Source organism: Chiloscyllium punctatum, chromosome 11, assembly GCF_047496795.1.
Source record: "Chiloscyllium punctatum isolate Juve2018m chromosome 11, sChiPun1.3, whole genome shotgun sequence".
Classification (NCBI taxonomy): domain Eukaryota; kingdom Metazoa; phylum Chordata; class Chondrichthyes; order Orectolobiformes; family Hemiscylliidae; genus Chiloscyllium; species Chiloscyllium punctatum.
In genome coordinates, this window is record NC_092749.1 from 61,704,572 (window position 1) to 61,726,107 (window position 21,536).

Here is a 21,536-nt window from a genome sequence, read left to right on the forward strand (position 1 = left end):
AAAGCTGGGTGGCAGGGTGAAACGTGAGGAGGATGTTATGAGAATACAGGATGACTTGGACAGGCTCGGTGCGTTTAATGTGGATAAATGTGTGGTTATCCACTTTGGTGGCAAGAACAGGAAGGCAGTATCCAGATGAAGTCAGGTTAGATAAAGGGGAAGTAAACGGGATCTAGGTGTTCTTGTACATCAGTCAATGAAAGCAAGCATGCAGTTACAGCAGGCAGTGAAGAAAGCTAATAGCATGCTGGCCTTCATAACAAGAGGAATTGAGTAAAGAGGTCCTTCTGCAACTGTACAAGGCCCTGGTGAGACCACACCTGGAATATTGTGTGCAGTTTTGGTCTCCAAATTTGAGGAAGCACATTCTAGCTATTGAGAGAGTGCAGCATAGGTTCACCAGGTCAATTCCCGGAATGGCGGGACTATCATATGTTGAAAGATTGGAGCGACCAGGCCTCTATACACTTGAGTTTAGAAGGATGAAAGGGGATCTGATTGAGATATTTAAGATTATCAAAGGATTGGACACTCTGGAGGCAGAAAGCATGTTTCCGCTGATGGATGAGTCCAGAACCAGAGGACACAGTTTAAAAATAATGGGTAGGCCATTTAGAACAGAGTTGAGGAGAAACTTCTTCACTTAGAGCATGGTGGATATATGGCATGCTCTGCCCCAGAAGGTAGTGGACGCCAAGTCTCTGAATACTTTCAAGAAAGAGATGGATAGAGCTCTGAAAGATAGTGGGATCAAGTGTTATGGGGGTAAAGCAGGAACAGGATACTGATTGTGGATGATCAGCCATGATCATAATGAATGGTGGTGCCAGCTCCAAGGGCTGAGTGGCCTCCTCCTGCACCTATTGTCTATAAATTGTTAGTACATGACAACACCCAAATACAGTACATTCACAATAATCATGCAAACATGCACTACTACACTCTGTTTCAATCTGTTTTATTCCTGCCACTGAATGCTTCCATTTCTCATTCATTTCTTTTTTTAAATAGATATTTTTATTAGAAATTTAATATTTTTACAAGTTTACAAAAATAAACACAACTCTCAAGTACAAACATTGATATACAATTACATCTTAAATAAATAATAACCAAAATTTAACAAAAGAAAAATACCGAGAAAGAAAAAAAACAAACCTCAACTAACTACTAATCTAACCTACAACTAACCAGAGTGTATATTTAAGTCTCTTACATTATTCAAATAAGAGAAAGAAAAAAAAACAACGGATAACACAGAAATTGGGTAGTGAGATACATGCTCGGAATGTGTTAACATCAAATGTAACAAAACCCGTATTCGTGCGGGATTCCTCTCCCAAGGGGCCCTGGACTGGCCAGGTTTGTAATCTCAATTAAATAAAAGCCCTTGTTAGGATAGCCAAAATATCTGTATTCATATAATTCAAGAAGGGCTGCCATATTTTATGAAATAATTTGGTCTTTCAGTGCACCATATTTGTAAGGAAGTCAAGGGGAATACATTCCATAATTAATCTGTGCCAATTTGAAAGTCCAGGGCGGGCCCCAGTTTACCAAAATATTTTTCCTTGCACAGAAAGAGAGAATAGAAAAAAGTCTCTTCCTGTGCATATCTAGGGAGGGTAAGTTCGAAATGCCCAAAAGGAGAGATACAGGGTCCACTTTAATTTCCGTTCCTAAAATTTCCGTCAGAGTACTTGCTACTTTAGTCCAGTATCTACAGATCTTATGACAGGTCCATAGGCAATGTACAAGAGTGCCCACCTCTATTTTACATTTGGGACACATTGGAGATGCTCCTGCCTTAAAGTTTCCCAGCTCGGCGAACAGAACCACAACAACGAGCACCCGAGCTACAAATCATCTCCCAAACGTTGAGCTCCTGCCTTAAATTTTGCCAATCGATCCGGTGCTATATGGGCCCTATAAAGTATCTTCAGCTGGATAGCCTGAGTTCTGTTACAGATGGTGATTCTTCTGGCGTTTTCCCAAATGTCATTCCACGTTTCTATAGAGATTTCTAGTCCCAAATCCTGATCCCATGTTTTAAGCAGATTGTCCATATCTCCCGATACTTCATCATGTAGTAAATGATAAATAGTACTGATGGAAGATACCCCCGTTGGTCATAGTACTCTACATTCTCTATCTGATTTATAAAGACTATCTAATAACGTAGTCTTCTTCTGTATATAGTCTCGAATTTGGAAGTATCGAAAGAGGTCTCCATTAGGTAATCCGAATTTCTGACGCAGCTGTTCAAAAGACATCAGGACCCCATCTTTAAATAGGTCCCCTAGACATGAGATACCCCTGGATCTCCAGAGTTTAAAAGTGGCGTCTGTAAACCCCAGTTGGAATTCCATGCTCCCACTATCCGCGCATAGGGGGATGTTTTATGTGAGTTGCCCTCATTTTGCCGCATTATATTCCAAGCTTTAATTGTGTTTAGTATTATAGGGTTTTTACAGTGATCCGTAATAATTTTCCTCTTGTCTGAAAATAAAAAGATTAATAAGTGGGCATTTTACTTGAGAAGCCTTGATGTCCAGCCAGATTGATTGCGGATCAGACAAGACCCAATCAGCTATGTAACTTAATAGGGAACTTAACTGATATTTCCTAAAATCTGGGAAGTCCAATCTTCCCCTTGCCTGTGGAAGCTGCAGCTTCTTCAGCTTAATGAGGGGCCGTCTATGATTCCAGATAAAGGAACCCAACCAGCATATAATTTACATAGTGCCAGCCTCGGCAGCATCACCGGAAGCATTCTCATAGGATATAGGAGACAGGGCAGGACATTCATTTTAATTAGTGCTATTCTACCCAGCCAAGAAATTGGAAGGTCTCCCCATTGCTGGAGGTCCTGCCTTATCCTTTCCAGTAAATGCACAAAGTTAGCCTTGTATAACTGACCAAATACTGGGGTAATAAAAATGCCTAAATATAAGAAACCCTCCAGGGACCACCGAAAGGGAAAGTGGGATCCGTCCACTAAGTGGGATATCATAGCAAGGCCACTCATTGGCATAGCCTCCGATTTTGAGAAATTAATTTTATAGCCTGAGAATGCACTAAATGTATTAATAACTTGGATTAAGCGAGGTACGGACATCAGAGGATTACTGAGGAATAGAAAAACATCATCTGCATACAGGGTAATTTTATGTTTACCTGTACCAATCCTCAGGGCCGTTATATTAGGATCAGCCCGTATAACTTCTGCTACTGGTTCAATTATTAGCGTAAATAACAATGGCGAGAGAGGACATCCCTGACGGCAGCCCCTACCCACACTGAAGCTATGCGAACCTAATCCATTGGTAACCACGACTGCTTTGGGATCACTATACAATGTTGAGACCCATTTGGTAAACACCTGTCCAACGCCAAACCTTTCCGATGTGTAAAACAAATAAATACCATTCAACCCTATCAAATACCTTTTCCGCGTCTAATGAGACTACTACTCCTGGTATCATTCCCTGATGGCAGGCTTGAATCATATTCAAAACCCTTCTAATATTATTGGATGATCTCCGGCCCTTAATAAACCCTGTCTGATCCTCCTTTATGATATATGGCAATACTCTTTCTAGTCTCAATGCTAACGTTTTAGAAAGGATTTTAAAATCTACATTTAGCAAGGATATTGGTCTGTATGATGCACAATCTTCTGGATCCTTTCCTTTTTTAAGGATAAGAGAGATATTTGCCTCTTTCAGCGAAGGCGGGAGACAGCCCTGACTGTATGCGTAGTTATACAGGTCCATAAGTGGACCAGCCAATATTTCTGTAAATTCTTTATAGAATTCAGCTTGAAAACCATCTGGGCCAGGTGCCTTACCGCTCTGAAGTTGCCTGATTGCGTCAAGTATTTCTTGGACTGTTAGGGGAGCATTTAAGACCGATACCTGTTCTGGAGTTAGGTCTGGAAAGGTCAAATTTTTAAAAAATGATTGCATCCTCCTAGTCCTGTCTTCACAATCCTGCAATTTATATAAATCAGAATAAAACTTTCTCAAGATTGCATTAATCCTTTTATGATCATGAGTCAAAATACTCGTACTTTCCTTGATAGACGTGATGGTTTGAGGGGCCTTTTTTTCTTTGCAAGAAATGCTAAGTATCTACTCGGTTTGTCGCCAAATTCATATAACCTTTGTTTTGCAAATAATACTTCCCTCTTAGCCATTTGGGTAAGCGTGGTGTTTAGAGCTGTCCTGAGGGCTGTAACCCTTTGCAATTTGATAATAGAAGGTCTATCAGCGTATGCTGTTTCAGCTGCTTTTAAGTGAGCTTCGAGCAGACGCTGTTGTTCTCCCTTTATTTTTTTCTCAGTTGCCGAGTAGGAGATGATCAAACCTCGCGCGTAAGCTTTGGTCTCCCACATCATTGATGGGTTGCTAGCTGTACCTAAATTAATTTCTAAAAAAAGTTTTAAATTCTTGAGAGATGTACTTTACAAATTTACTATCTTTCATCAGGAAGGGGTCCATACGCCAATGCCGAGGGGATGTCCCGTTGTTTCTCGCCTTGATTTCCATATATATAGCAGCGTGGTCGGAAATTGCTGTTCTACCTACTTTACAGGATGATATGGAATTTAAAAAAATCGAGGGGGCAAAAAACATATCAATTCTGGTATGACATTTATGTGGATTGGAGTACAAAGAAAAATCTCTGCCCTGTGGATGAAGACATCTCCATACATCTACTAATCCTAATTCTTTGTTCAGATCTACCAATTGTCCAGATCTGGGAGATATTCCTGCAGTACTCTTGGGAATCCTATCTATTTCTGGATCCAGAATACAATTAAAGTCTCCCCCTATAATTGTATGACGGGCACCAAGAGCAATCAATTTTGACAAAGCTTCCGTTATAAATTTAAAGGGGTGTGCCGGGGTGCAGTACAAATTTAAAATCCCATATTCCTCTCCATTTATAAGGGCTTTAATCAGAATATATCATCCAGATTCATCTTTTATCTGATTTAGGATTTTGAAAGGGAAATTCTTCCGAATAAGAATAACAACTCCCTTCCTTTTTGAGCTAAAAGAAGAAAGAATGGCCTGATCAAATCCACCCTGTCGTAATTTCAAGTGTTCTTTATCCAATAGGTGTGTCTCCTGTAGGAGAGCTATATCAACTCTTTCTTTCTTGAGATTTGATAATATTTTCTTCCTTTGGACTGGCGAATTACTCCCCTTGACATTCCAGGTGCACCACTTAACCGACTGATCAACAATAATCGTCCAGGCAAATCCGAGACCCCTCAGGAGGGGAAACCCTATCCAGAATATCCCGAGCATAGAGCATATAAAATTCACAAAGATAAAGGCTCTCTAATACATTCACAACAGTATAATAAAAAAACTATTTCTAAATAATTTTTAAAAATGTATTTAAATGGAGATTTTCCCCCTTGTTCCTAGGGGGTGTCACTTCCTTTCCAAAGGTCGATAGTATCCTCTCCCAGCCAGTGCCCCACCCTTGACCCAGGCACTCCTCAATAGGATGAGGAGAATTCAAATATACTATTAAGCTAGAGTTAACAGTGAGCACCCTACCCGCCACCTCCCCCCCCCCCCCCCACCCCCACACCAACACCTGGATATATTTGGTAATGTTAATACCATGTATAAACATATATAACTATAAAATTACAACCTCAACAAATAATAATTAAATATAATAAAACAAAATAACAAGGGAAAACAACCCTGCTCCTAGAGACAGAGGTAAAATAGAATAAGGTAACCACCTCCTCCCACCAAATTAGCTAGACCCCCCCGGCTTATATATATATATATAATATATATATAGAATAATAAAAAAACCCAAGGGAGGGGAGAAAATCATTAAATAGAGAACAAATAAATAAATCCGTCTCCCCACCCCCCAAGATAATATTAAACAGTAAGGTAAAAAAAAGGAAAAGGGGGGGATATAAACCGAAGTGGGGGGAAGGCAAACCAACATCCATTATCTCTTACAATTTATCTAAGAGAGTCCAAAACTTCCTTAGCCTTTTCCAGCGATCCGAAGTTATACACGGATCTTTCATGGTTAAAGAGTAGCGTCGCTGGGTAGCCTAAGGAGTACTGAATATTTAAATCCCTTAAATGCTTCTTCGCCTCGTCGAATGCCTTCCTCTTTCGGACCAGAGCTGGGGAAAAGTCCTGGAATAACATGATCTTGGATCCTTTATAGATCATGGCTTGGGAATCTTTTCCAAGATTTTTAGAAGCTTCTAGGAATATCTGCTTCTCCTTATAACTCTGCAGCCGGAACAGGACCGGGCGGGGACACTGGTTCGAGCCGGGCCCGCGTATTGCGACCCGGTAGGCCCATTCCACCCTCACCTGGCCTGATCCAGCCTCCAGATTTAAAATCTTTTGAGCAGTGGCTCAGTGTTTAGCACTGCTGCCTCACAGCTCCAAGGATTCAGGTTCAATTCCAGCCTCGGGCGACTGTATATGTGGAGTTAGCACATTCTCCTAATGTCTGCGTGGGTTTCCTCCGGGTGCTCTGATTTCCTTTCACGACCCAAACATGTGCATGTTAGGTGAGTTGGCCATGCTAAATTGCCCATAGTGTTCAGGGATGTGTAGGTTAGGTGCATTGGTCAGGGGTAAATATAGGATAATAGAGTAGGTGAATGGGTCTGGGTGGGTTACTCTTCGGATGGTCGATGTAGACTTGTTGGGCCGATTCTATGAAGCCTTTCTTTTAAAGGTTCATCTATCACTGAAAATAGCACTAACACTATTATCAATAGCAAAGTTGCGAGGTTTTGATTTCTTGTCTGCTTCCTGTTTGATTGTATGCTATGATACTTTTAAATGTTGCCTATCCAATTCCCCCACTCTGTTTAATTATTCCCTAAAACTTGACACATAACCCAAATATGTTGGTCTGACTTATGACTTATCAATTTATCCTTAATCAATTTAGCAGTCCTCTCACTTCATGCCCAAAAACTAATTCAAATGGACTGAATTCGGTCGAATAATTTGATGCATCTCTGATCACATAAAAGTACAGATGGAATTCCTTTATCTCAATCATCTGGATAGTTTTGACTATAAGCCCTCAACATGGTCTTTAATGTCAGGTGCCACCTTTCTAACACTCCGAGACTCTGGATGGTATGCAGTAGATTTGAATTGTTGTATTCCTAAGCTGTCCATAACTTCCTTGAATGACTTTCATGTAAAGTTTAATCCTTGATTTGATTGTATCTCTATGAGTAGTCTGTATCTAGTGAAACATTTGAGTAACTCCTGTACAATCCTTTTAGCTATGATATTGTGTAATGGAATGGCCTCTGGAAATCTAGTGGATCCATCAATTATTGTTTACAAATACTGATTTCCACTTTTTTGTTGTAGATAGCGGTCCTATGCAATCAATTAAAACTCTTGTAAAAGGTTCTTCAAATGCAGGAATAGGTATTAAAGATGCATGTTTTATTACTGCCCGTGGTTTTCCAATTACCTAACATATGTCTGGCAAAATTCAACAACATTCTTGTGCAATCCAGGCGAGTAACAATGTTTTTGCATTTTAGCTTGAGTTTGTCTTACCCCTAAGTGACCCTCTGTTGGTAGTTCATGCCCCACCCGCAACTCTGCCTTTCTATAACCCACTGATTAGATTACTTACAGTGTGGAAACAGGCCCTTCGGCCCAACAAGTCCACACCAACCCGCCAAAGCGCAACCCAGACCCATTCCCCTACATTTACCCCTTCACCTAACACTATGGGCAATTTAGCATGGCCAATTCACCTAACCTGCACGTTTTTGGACTGTGGGAGGAAACTGGAGCACCCGGAGGAAACTCACACAGAATGTACAAACTCCACACAGTCAGTCGCCTGAGGCGGGAATTGAACCCGGGTCTCTGGTGCTGTGAGGCAGCAGTGTTAACCACTGTGCCACTGTGGCGATATGATTTGATGGACTTCTGCCCCTTTCTCATCTGCCTGAATATGTGATGGTCTCCATTTCCTCATTAAGACATCAATTTTAAGATGGTAGCATTCAGGGATACATTCAGATTCTTTTTCCATATATGCCGTTTGATACAACTGGTTTAAATTTTAATCTTTCTGCTGTAACTCAGTTAATTTTTCTGAACTAAAGGTGTCTGCTTTGTCATCTATCTGCTCCTGGTTCGTCTCAACCATCTGATCAAACAGGGTGTCTGCTAATTCTGCTTTAACTTTCTTATCTGTACTCTTTGATCTCTCCTGTTTCAGCTGGTAATTTTGTGACCTTGTTACCATACAGTCAGGAAAAGTCCCAGGATATATGTTATAGTTCAGCTGCCTGAGTTTTCACTGGCATTTCAACCACACTAGGCAGCTCTCCTACCTGTGAACCAGCTATATCATTATCAAGGACAAGTTGTATGCCTGGAGCTGAGAATTTGTCCAGTACTCCTACCATGACTTCTCCACTCTTCACTGGACACTCTAACCTCATTCTACATAATTGAATGTTTCTTGTCTCGCCGTGAATTCCGGGTACTCGCACCTTTTCTGGCAATAGTCCATCAGAGGTACATATCTCCTCATCTTTCAACATCAAAGATTGTAAGGATCCTGTATCTCTTCATATTGTAACCTCTTTACCTGCTGCTCCTGGCCTATGCGAGTAAACTTTACCTCTGGTTTAAGAAGATCAGGCACTTCCTCCTTAACCAACCTCCGACCAGGTTGTACATTCTGATGGAGCTTTTTAACTTCTATTGTGCTTTCTGTTACCACTCTAACAAAATTCACTGGCTTCTTCTGTTTTCCTACATGTGGCATCCAAGTATGTTTCCTAACCCACCAATGCTGTGATTTCATGTGGCCTATTTCATTGGAGTGAAAACACCTGAGCTTTTTAATTTCTTTCCCCTTCAAGGGTTTCCTCTTCACCCTGTGGTAAATTGTCCTTATGATCTCCACTGAGATCTAACTTTCCTTTTCCACGTGAGGATATCTCTTTTCTCCAATTTCTATCCCTCATGGATTGAAATTGATTTTGGAAGCCAAACTTTGATTTATGGACTAATTCATAATCATCAGCCATTTCAGTTGCTAATCTTGCTGTTTTAACTCTCTGCTCTTCCATGAGTTCTCACTACTTCAGGAAGTGAATTTTTGAACTCCTCCAGAATAATCATCTGTCTATGCCCTTATCTACCTATTAAAATTGCCTTATTTGATGCTTTCAGAGTCAATGTAGTTTTGACCAGAGTACCTCCTTAGATTCCTGAGATGTTGTCTGTAGGCTTCTGGCACAAGCTCATATGCACTTAAGATAGCTTTCTTCACCTCCTCATAATCCCCAGATACCTCCTCTGATAGTGATGTGAGTACCTCACTAGCCCTACTTTCAAGTTTTGTTTGGATCAACAATGCCCACATGATCACTGGCCACTGCATTTGTTGAGTCACCTTTTCAAAAGAGATGAAAAGGCTTCCACATGCTTCTCATCAAATTTAGGCAATGTGTGAATGTATTTAAACAGATCCTTTCAGCTACCATGAGTTTGCTTACCCTCATTTTCTTCCTAACTAAACTTACCTTCAGCCTTCATCGCCATTTTTTTTAGGCTGGCTTTCCTGTCTAAGTGGAGAAAGTGAGGACTGCAGATGCTGGAGATCAGAGCTGAAAATGTGTTGCTGGAAAAGCGCAGCAGGTCAGGCAGCATCCAAGGAACAGGAGAATCGACGTTTTGGGCATAAGCCCTTCTTCAGGCTTATGCCCAAAACGTCGATCCTCCTGTTCCTTGGATGCTGCCTGACCTGCAGCGCTTTTCCAGCAACACATTTTCAGCTTTCTTGTCTAAGTGTCAATTTCTGAAGGTCAAACTCCCTCTCTTTCTTCCTTTCCTCTCTTTCCTTTTCTCTCCTTTCTCTCTCTCTCTTCTCTGCTTTTAATCAGAATTCAAACCATTTCATTTCTGTTGCCTTTCCTTGTCTTTTGCCTCTAACTCAAGCCATCATCAGGTTTATACCCAAAACATCAATTCTCCTGCTGCTTGGATGCTGCCTGATCTGCTGTGCTTTTTCAGCACCACACTTTTAGATTCTGATCTCCAGCATCTGCAGTCCTTTCTCCAAGCACATGAAGGAGAAAGGAAAAGCTGCTTAGATGAGAAAAGATGGGAAAAGGCAAATGTAGTATGAAAACTGGTGTGAACTAATCTTGTTTCACAATACTTGTTTCAGTGCCTGAAATCCCGTCCATGAACTTACTCCAACAATTGTCAAACAACTCAATTAGTGGATTAAAGTATTAACTGTTGCATTCTTATGCACAAAAGAACAATATATAATTTCCCAAATGATATGCTACAGAGGAAATTTTCATTTAGCAGTATGAGCTGTTTTAGAAACAGCCTACTCTGCTGAAGTAATACAGGAAAATGATAACAATGAATAACAAGAAAGAAAATAGCAACTTTCCCCTCAGTCAGTAAGATCATGATTGATCTGATGTGTCCTTAATTTCACTTTCCTGACTGTCCATGGTAACCATTGACTTCCTTGTCAATCAAAAATCTGTGCAACTCAGCTTTGGGTGTATGGGTATTTTTATAATGCCATAGTTTCATTTCAGCGAAACCTCGCTTAATAGAAAATCACTTATTGTGAATAATGTGGCCTAAGGGGAAAGTAGGATTAGGGGTAGATCAGCAAAAAATGTCACTCATGATTGCTCAGAAATCACCCAAAAGTCGAACACAAAGAAAGGTGAAGGTTGAAATAAAATTTATTAACAAAACAAAAGAAAATTTAACACAATACATTTTTTAAAAATGTAAGAAAACTGCTCTCTGTACAGCACGTTTCGCAAAATATTGCTCTGTCGGCAGCTGACATTGGTGCATGTACAGAATGACATAAAGCCTGGCACCAGTGCATGCGCAAAATGGCAAAAGCACTGGTGCATGTGCAGAACAATACAGAGATTTCAACGTGCACAATGGCACGTGCGCAGAACAACGCACGCGAGCGAATCCCTGCTGGAATCACACTATTGCCAATGAAGGTAAGCGTTTTCCAAAACACCATTCCCTAATTCTTCAGTGATGTTACAAACAAATCATACTGCCAAAACACGTGTTATCCCAGAACTGCCTGTATTAATTGACCCAAAGCCAACTCAGTTCCAGGACATCTCTGCAGGAGTCCTTCAGGGTAGTGTTCTAGGCCCAACCATCATCAACTCCTTTATCAATGACCTTTCCTCCATCACAAGGTTAGACGATTGTGCAATCATTAGAGAAAATCCAATGTTCAGCACATTCATGACTCCTTAGAAAATGAAGGAGTCCACATTCAAATTCAGTAACATCTGGACCATATCAGGCTTGAGCTGACAAGTGGCAGGTTACATTTGCGCCACACAAATGCTAGGCAATGACCATCTTCAGTCAGAGTCAATTTAAATACCTCCTCTTTATATTCAGTGGAGTTATCATTACTGAATCCCCCACTTCAAAAGTCTGGAGTTTATCATTGACCAGAAACTCAACTTGACTCACCATATAAATACAATGGGTGCAAAAGCGGGTCAGATGCTAGGAATACTGTGGAGAGTAACTGACTTTCTGACTCTCCAGAGGCTGTCCATCATCTACAAGTTACAAGTCAGGAGTATGATAGCAGACGTTAAACTCTGCTTTCTTCCCACAAATGCTGCTGAATCTTGCTGAGTTTTGCCAACAAATTCCATTTAACTTCATATTTCATTACAGCTCTAGTCCAAAATAAACAAAAGTACTAAATTTTGACAAGTAAGATTAAAGTGACTTTTCTTGAGCCTAAGCAAAGTTTAAATCAACAGTTCACTAGTCGGATCCATTTAGAACACATTGGAAGATGCTTGTGGTTGCTGAAAGTCATTCATCTCATTGTTGAACATTTTCCTCTGAGTAATGTTCTAGGCCCAGTCATCTTCGGTTGCTTCATTGACAACCTTCCTTCCACTATAAAATCAGAAGTGGGGCTATTTACTGGTAATTACCTAATGTCCATGTTCCATTCACAACTCTTATGGTACTAAAATAAAAGCAGAGTACGGCAGATGCTAGAGCTCTTGCAGAAAGAAATTTACCACAGTCAAAAATATATGTAAGCTTCTTCTGGCTTATTCTGAGGTGGTAACTGGAAAATTTGATGGAACCAAGGAACATAATATTTAGGTGCTGGCAGGAAAGTAAGAGTTTGGATTTGCAGAACTAATAGATTGTTCACCACTTAATCACAATATTTTAATATCATGCATTCTCTTCCTCAGTGAATTGATGGATTATAAAATGAATTGAAATTCCCTAATGGGCTTCAAAAGATGAAACTGATGAAAGAAATTTAGAGTAATTTGAATTAAGAATATTCTTTTAACTGACCAAAATGAAATTGACTATCAGGTGCCCCATATACATTTCCTGTCCTTTTGCTGATTAAACTGTGGTTTGGAGGTTCACAGGAAAGCATTTGTTGTAAGAATCTGGGGTAAGTAATCAGTTACAGTAATTGCAGTTGCTTGAGAGACAAATTTTGATAAACATTGCAGATATTTTCTTTGCCAATTAAATCTGTTAGATCTGTTAAATATATTTAATCACAGTAAGGTAAGAGAAGGAATTGAGGACAAGCAGACTTGATGAAATTAAGTTCTTGTTATGTAATCAAATGGTCATATATTAGCAGTCTATGATATGTATTTAATCATACCCAAACATAATTAATGTCAGGGTCAATTCTGATTTAATAAGTTGAATTATGTAACATGAAACCTGCAACTTAGAACACAGACTTTATTGTAGAAATAAATGTTGATTATAGTTTGACGTTGGGGATATTAGTACTCTCCATGTCATGCATATTCTTTGGAACAATATGTTTTTTCATCTTAAATCAGTGACATATTGTGTAAATAATTGCTACTTAGGAAGAAATTTGCAGTTATGTGTGATACCTTATTCTGTCCTCAGTCCATTTAGAGTATGTCCCACAATAAATCATTTTATTTTCACAAACATGAATGTCAATTTGTACATAGCAAGGTCTCATAAACAACAAATTAAAGTTAATCTCTTATTAGTGATGTTAGCTGTGTAATGATTGTTGGCTGGAGCATCAGAAGAACTTCCTAGTTTTCTTCTAATAGGACAATGGAATTTTAGTATATTTAGCAGAAAAGCCCTTGATTTAACATTTTTACAGAATGATACACCTCAGTATAGGCTTGGCATTGCACTAAATCAAGCAAGCCTATTGCTTTAAAAAAGCTTCTCAACTATACTATTTAAGTAACATGAGAACTCTTAATTTTGCAATCAGGTTTTGAAGCACAGTTGTAATCAAGGTCTGACAGTGAAGTTCACAACAGTGAAATTCAGCTATATGTAATCTAATAATGACCTCTAGTATATGGTGTTTATATTTTGTGTTGAACTTATCTATTTCTTAAAAATGTCACCAAGTCCCTCAGGCGGATCCTAGGGAATTACTGTCTCCTCCAAAGAATCATCGAGAATACATATCTTTCATTCATCAATACGATGCAAGGAAGTGTCCAAATGAACCCATCAGAGGCAAAGTAAGTTTAAGATTTATAGTTGTGCAAACTGTACTAAAGTATTATGTGACTAATTACTGAATTTGCATCAAAGGCAATTCATGGGCTATGAACTTCAAATGTACTTGAAGGGACTTGTTCAATGGCTAAGAGAGTTATACAATTTGGTGCGGAATGAAACCTTAAAGTTATGAAAGGTTCTGAATTAAATATTCAAGCTGGTTTTTAACCAGCTTTTTTGATTAGATTAGATTACTTACAGTGTGGAAACAGGCCCTTCGGCCCAACAGGTCCACACCGCCCCGCCGAAGCGTAACCCACCCATACCCCTACATCTACCCCTTACCTAACACTACGAGCAATTTAGCATGGCCAATTCACCTGACCTGCACATCTTTGTACTGTGGGAGGAAACCGGAGCACTCGGAGGAAACCCACGCAGACACAGGGAGAACGTGCAAACTCCAAACAGTCAGTCGCCTGAGGCGGGAACTGAACCCGGGTCTCTGGCGCTGTGAGGCAACAGTGCTAACCACTGTGCCACCGTGCCGCCTTATCTTAGCCAATGTGAGTAAAGGAGCAGAATGTGGAAGTGAAAGCCAAAGCAAGTAAGGAAAGAGTCAGAATTGGTGAGAGAGTCAACTGTTATGTACTTACAGCTATAAACTTAATGACAAATTGAAAGTACTAAAGGTAAGAACTTTATACTCTGAGAAACATAGAATCCCACAGTTTGACCTCTGGCTATGCTATTGACTTGCTCTACTAAACTGAGCCAAAACTTCACTTGCTTACTCATAGATTTGGTTTCTTTCTCTAAAACTGAATACACAATAACTTTATTGTCAGACAGTGCATTTATATTTAGTATATGAAATAATACAAATACTCTTGATCCTATTTTTCAAGAGTATTAGAACTGTCACTGCAACTGTACTCATGTTTTAAACCTTTTCGACTGAACTAACAGCAATTACTGTTTTCCAGTGAGGTAGCTAACTAAGAGCAACAAGATCATGATAGTTTATAAAAGTTTATATAAGGCTATCATTACACCACATGTGCTGTTTTAGGCATGCCATTTGGACGTAGTCAGTGCCATTAGAGACAGTCAATATAGATTACCAGGATATTGCTAGACTTAGAAACTATATTTATGACAAGAGAACACAGGAAATAAGAGCAGAAGAATGCCATTCTGCCTTTTGATTATGGCTTCTCTGATTGTGGTTTTGACTGCACTTTTTAGCCTACTCCCCATATTCCTTGATCCCCTTGTCAATCAAAAAGCTGATTCACACAGTCCTAATATATTTAATGACCAGTGTTCACTGGGGAAGAGAATTCCACCTACAAATGATCTCAGAGAGAAGAAATTCTTTTTCATCTATGTCTGAACCGGAAGACTTATTATTTTTAAACTGTGTCCCCTAGTTATAGATTCACTCAAAAGAGGAAACAATGGGCAAAACTTTCTATTGTCTCTGCTGGTAGGTTTGGAGGCAGTAGAATAGAATAGATTAGAATAGCAATCTAATGTCATGCATTTTCACAAAAAAATATGAGTTTTATAAGTCATCATACCACGGTGCCTGTATTCATGACTTAAGTCATAGATAAGAAGAAAAAAAATAAAAACTAAGACAGAGTTCATCGAAGAGAAACTTCAGTTTGGGTAAAGTTGATTAAGACGATGAATGTTGGAATACCCAGAAGCCACTGCTGAAAAATACACATCTAACTAGGCAGGATGGTGGCTTACCTGAGTCTCACCTCTTGTCTGCCTTTTCCAGAATATGAACAAATGGCCTGTGGTCAACCTTCCTACCCTGCTGCCAGTCACAGCTGAAAAACCAATTAATGACCACCTAAGGAGTGTCTCAGCCTGCTTCCACAACCATACAGAGTGCACAACAGCTGCAGCTATGTTGTTAGCTTGTAGTATACCAGGGTGTGGAGATCCTTTGATCAAAGGCACTCAGTGCCTCCTAGAAACTTAACTTTGATAGGGTGAAAGATGCCCACTGGGAACTGCCACCCTCCATTCACAGACTCCATCCCCAAAACTCCTCCCAACAATACTTTTGGTCTGGGTTGTTCTTTGATCCTTGAACTCTGAACTCTTTCATTCCAGCAGCAGTCACTGCCTTCCCTTTAGGGTTGAGTGTGATAACTGATTGGTAAGGGAGATTTCCAATCCTGGAGTCTTGATTCCAAAGAAAGGCATGCTGCCAGCCTAATTGGTCTTTCTCAAAAAAGAGGCAGTACGTGTCTTTCACTGACTCTCAATCCGGTAGAGGATAGGATCATTCTAGGCAACAGATTCTGTCCATCCTCTTAGCAAGTACAATGTCAAATCTCAATAACATAATTTCTCACCTTAATGAATATAGGTCAAATATTCTCAATCTTTCCTCAAAGGAAATGTCTTCATTACAGGGATCAGCTTGATGAACCTTTGCCAAAATGTTTCCAATACTAGTTTATCCCTTCTTAAATAGCTTATAGTCCAACAGGTGTATTTGAAAGTATAAGCTTTTGGAGCATTGCTCCTTCATCAGGTAACTAGTGGGGCAAGATCATAGGACACAGAATTTATGTTAAAAGATCAAAGTGTCATACAACTGATACAATGTATTAAACAAACCTATATTGCTGTTAAGATTTTAATCACTTAGGATGGGGATGCAGGTTTTGATTATATTTTTAAACAAACCTGTTGGGTTATAACCTGGTGTTGTGTGATGTTGAACTTAGTCCACCCCTGTCCTGCACAGGCGCCTGAACATCATGGCCTTCTTAAGTAAGGTGACCAAAACAGTACACTGTGCACAATGTGTGGTTTCACCAATGCCTGTGTAACGCAGACCAGTGTTTCAATTTTCATACATTGTCCCCTTTACAATAAAGGCAGGCATTTCACATGCTTTCCCTCTGTACTTGAATGCTGATTTCTTGTGATTTATATACAAGTACACTCAGATCTCCCTGTACTATAGTAATTTGCAGTGTCACTCTAACTATTCTGCTTTTTCTATTCTTCCTGTCTAAGTGAACAATCTCATATTTGCTGATATTATACTTGATTCACGTTTTTTGTCTATTAATTTAACCTATCAATATTCCTTTGCAAATTCTTAATATCCTCCTCACAACTTGCTTTCCTCCCTGTTTTTGTATCATCTGCAAATATTGTACTATAATAATTGGCCCCGTCTTCTGGCAATTTGTACATAGTTGAAGCCTCAGCATTGATCCTATGGCATTCCACTAATTACTCTTTTCCATTTTGAAATTGGCTCATTGATTATGTGCTTCTTGTTAGTCAGCCAATCCTCTAATCATATTAATATGGCACTTCCAACATGAGGAGCTCTTGTGCAGTAACATTTTATGTGGTACCTCTTATCAAATGGTTTTTGCAAAGCAAAATAAATTACATGTACCAGTTCCCCTTTTTTCCCCACCTACTTGCTACATCCAGTTTTACTTCCAAGGAATGGGTTCATCAGAAACTCATGAGGAACCTTCAGTTCAGGATTCTCCCAGACTTGGTGGGCTGCCAATCCTGAGAGGGATTTTTTTGGCTGGCCAGCAGTAAGTGAGATTGGAGGGCTAATGGCGTCAGTGGTCCATAGGCCTCAGGGAGGATGGTAGGGGCATGAGGGATGGAGATTGGTGGATGCCTCTGGTAAGGGGCAATCAAAGGGTTGCTGCTGGAGATGGGGAGTCTTGTGGCGAGGGAGATTATGGTCTGGTAGCAGGATCAGAGGCTTTGGGGAAGGAGGTTATAGATGAGAGGGGCTGTCTCTCACAGAGGCTGCAGGCAGGCATCTGGAACTAAAAGGCAAAAATATTTAGTTCCTGAGCGCACCATCTTCATCCCAGTAAACCAGATGGGTTCCATAAGATGGGAGGAGCCAAGTGACCAGAGTTAAACTTGAATGAAAGTGAGGCTCACAGGCTCCTTTTCAAATTTAGAGTTCTAACCCACACCCTCAGAGGAAGTTTGGGTCAGGATATAGCTTTTATTTTCAGATTTGGCACCTTGCACAATTAAACAACTCACTGGTGGAGGAGGCTCCAACATTATCCCACCCTGAGCAATGGGGGAGCCTTGCACATCAGTTCAAAAATTAAAGCTGAGGCATTCACAAAAAAACTGCATCGAGATGTGTTGAGTTCATGATCTATTTTGGCCTCCTCCACAGGTCCCCAGCATCACACCTGCAAGTCTACTGCTAATTCAATTTAGTCCACATGTTATCGACAAATGATTGGATGTGCTCGATGCTGCAAAGGCTATGAGTCCTGACAACATTCCAACAATAATATGTAGAACTTGCTACACCCCTAACCAAGCTGTTTCAATACAGCTACAACACTGGCATTTAGCTAACCAAGTAGAAAATTGCCCAGGTATGATCTGTACACAATAAACAGGCCAAATCCAACCCACCCAATTACAGCCACATCAGTCTACTGTTCATCAATAAAGTGACAAAAAGTATTTTCCATAAGTGCTATCAAGAAATACTTGCTTAGCAATACCCTGCTCACTAATGCTCTGTTTGGCTTCCACCAGGGTCACTCAGCTCCTGACCTCATTACAGGCTTTGTCCAAATGTGGACAAAAGAGCTAAATTCCAGAGATGAGGTAGGAGTGACTGCCTTTGACATCAAGGCCACATTTGATTGGACTGTTACATGAAGGAACTCTCACAAAAGTGGAGTTAATAGGAATCAGAAGGAAAACTCTCTGCTGGCACAAAGAAAATGACTATGGTAGTTGGAAGTCAGTCATCTCAGCTCCAGTACATATTTGTAGGGATTCCTCAGGGGATTGTCATTGGTCCAACCATCTTCAGCTGCTTCAACAATGACCTTCACTACATCATTAGTCAGAAATGGGAATGTTCACTGATGACTGCTCAACATTCAGTACCATTCGCAACTCCTCAGATACTGCCAAATGCAGCAAGATCTGGACAATACACAGTTTTGGGTTGACAAGTGACAAATAATATTCCTACTGCACAAGTGCCAGGCAATCATCTCTCACAAGAGAGAATCTAACGATTGCCCCTTGACATTCAATGACATCACCATGACTGAATCCCTCACTATCCTCCACTGTCGGTTACCATTAGATAAACACTGAACTGGACTATTCATCTTATTACAGTGGCAACAAGAGCAGGTCTGATGCTAGGAATCTTGCAATGAATGACTCACCTCCTGAATCCCCAAAGCTTGTCCACTATCTGCAAGGTACACATCAGGAGTGTGATGGAATATTCCCCACCTGCTTGAATGAGTGCAACACCAACAACACTCAAGAAGTTTGCAGGCTTGATACCACATCCACTTCTTCCACTGAAGCTCAGTAGAAGTGTGTACCATTTACAAGATACAATGCAGAAATTTTCTAAACTAAACAGTATCTTCTAAAACCATGACAATAACCTAGAAAGACAAGGGCAGCAGATATTTCACCTGTAAGCTCCCCTCTAAACTACTCACCATCCTAACTTGGAAATATATTAAGGTTCCATCAGTGTCATTGGGTCAAAATCCTGAAATTCCCTCTGTCATGGATTGTTGGTGTACCTACAGCAAATAGACTGCGGCTGTTCAAAATGCTACCTTCTAAAAGGCAACTAGGGATGAGCAATAAATGCTGGCCCAGCTAATGATGGTCACGTCCCTTGATTGAATTTTTAAACAATGATTAAAACAAGTTCAGTCATACAATTCTGAAGTCATTTGGCTCTAAGGGGAGGGAGGGAAAATCAGAAAGCTCGTCAGTCTCATGTATCTCCTCGTAGCATTAGAAGAGTTGCAGGAGCAGCCTCTTTATTCTTCTAATACATGTATTTGCTTCCTGCTTGTATGAAGTGTCCTAGAAGAAAAAAATTATCAAAATTCTAAATCTGTCAGCCCACAATATAATCAACGTGTAACCAAATCATATCCATGCTGCAAGACATGAAATAATTAAGATCAAGCACACCAGTGTAATATTCTAGTCACATGCATTTGAGTAATAAATAATAAATGGATTCAAATTGTAACAGAATAAGAGTCTTATTCTTTTAGTTGTTTCTGAGCCAAAATCTTAATACTTTCCATTGTTGTTTAGTTTCATGAATAAATTGAGCTGACAGAATATCCATTATCTGCAGCCTGTAGATAACTGAGCTATGGTTGATGGCCAGTGGAGTGGGAGAAGCAAGCCAGTGCCAGCACTTGAGCTAATAAATGAACTCAGCTCACAGCTGCATCCAGTAGATGCTTGTGTTCCGCTTGTTAAAGCTGAATTTGTTTCCTTTTCTAGCGTCATGGAGCCTTTGTGTGCGCACAGATAAACTCACAGAGTGGAAAGATAGCTCCCAGAGGAGGAAAGGCATTCCTGGTTACTGAAGGGTCACATTCACTGGAACAGTTAAAAGAAGAAAAAGGAAATGTGGGGGAAGACATATTGGCCTCACCCAAGCCCGGCTCAATGAATTTTCAACAGATGCTTTGTTCTGGAACTTGCTTATCAAAACCAGACCCTGAATAAGCAGCCAAGGTTTATCCCAGAATTCTTACTGAAGGACAAAACAGCTTATGGTCACAGACAGCTGAAGTCCACAGAAGACTCAGTGAACATCAGCAAGTTGCTCTGGATCTTACATCAACAACAAAATCAAAATGTAGCCATGTTAGTACAACTGTTAGCACACCATTGTGTCAATCACTTCCGACAGGGGGCTTTCTTTCTCAAGCAATCGTTAACATGTTACAATCAGCAACAAAACATTAAACAAGCACTGGCAGCAGTCAGCACTTTAAAAAGTATATAATTTGTTTTTTTTTAAATGGCAGGGTTATTCAGTAGTTTAATCTTCTTAACTATCATCATTGTACAAAAAATGGTTTTCTGCATGATAAATGTATAATCTGGTTAATTTTGCTTAAACTTTATTGTTGGAGTACCAATAAAGTATTCCAATACTTTATTGTGGCTAAATGAGTTGGCTACTGTGGCTATTTATGTATTGTTGCCAGCTGCAGCTTTGCTCATGGGCCTGTGCTTCTCAGTGTATTTTATCAGCAGTACAAAGCATTCAAAAATTCTGGCTTAATTTTAAATTGAATATTTTCATTATTCTTGTATACACTGTCATTGCTGCTGTATTCTGTCCTGAGTAAGAACAGACCAGCCATACAGAATATCTATAACTCTGACTTATGCATTACATTCTTATGTGGTAGTGTAAAAAATTGCAATCACAAATGTGAAATAGTGTTGGAAGGTTGAGATATTAAAAACAGGAATTAACTAATTATTCTTAGCATTAAGTGCTGTAGTTCCACATGTACCTCAACAGCACGCAGTTAAAAATTGCATGGTTCCTTTTGGGACTAGAATTGCATACACTTTTTCCTAAACTATCAACTTCAATTTCAATACACTTTTTTGAAATTAGCATATGAACCACTCACACAGTGCCCCAAATATTAGGTCCAATGAGGTCATTTGTTATCCAATATTAAAACAATCAGATGTTTTAGGTTGAGTTTTGGACCCCACTAATGCTAGTTTGTAAATTTGAAGTCAGTTTTTGGAAAATGAAATAAATATAGAATTAAATGTTTCTATTTGCAATTGTGACTGTGTAGCTGCTTATTATGACAAGATCGGTAGTTTACTAATGCCCTTCAGATAAGGAAACTTGTGAACATATCTCCAATTTGGCCTATATGCAACTGCAGATGCAAAGCAATGTGGTTCGCTCTTATGCGCCCCCTAAAATGACTGAGCAAACCTTTCATTTTTCATTTTGCTTCAAAAAATTATAATAAGAATAAAATTGGGTGGTACACACAACATCAGCATGGATGTTGGATTCAGGTACAACAAAGTTCAGTCAAACCTGCAAAATCTTCCAAAATA

At 39.7% G+C, this 21,536-nt stretch overlaps 1 protein-coding gene across 1 annotated transcript in view; it reads left to right on the forward strand.

Moving 5' to 3' along the window:
- Positions 1-21,248, forward strand: part of LOC140483032 (ciliary microtubule inner protein 6-like) — an 80,632-nt gene extending 59,384 nt beyond the window's left edge. The window contains exons 4-5 of the mRNA XM_072580915.1: positions 13,500-13,615; positions 19,932-21,248. Coding sequence (XP_072437016.1) covers positions 13,500-13,615; positions 19,932-20,159 — 344 coding nt within the window. The 3' untranslated portion in view covers positions 20,160-21,248. The remainder of the gene's footprint in view (positions 1-13,499; positions 13,616-19,931) is intronic.
- Positions 21,249-21,536: the final 288 nt, after the last annotated feature.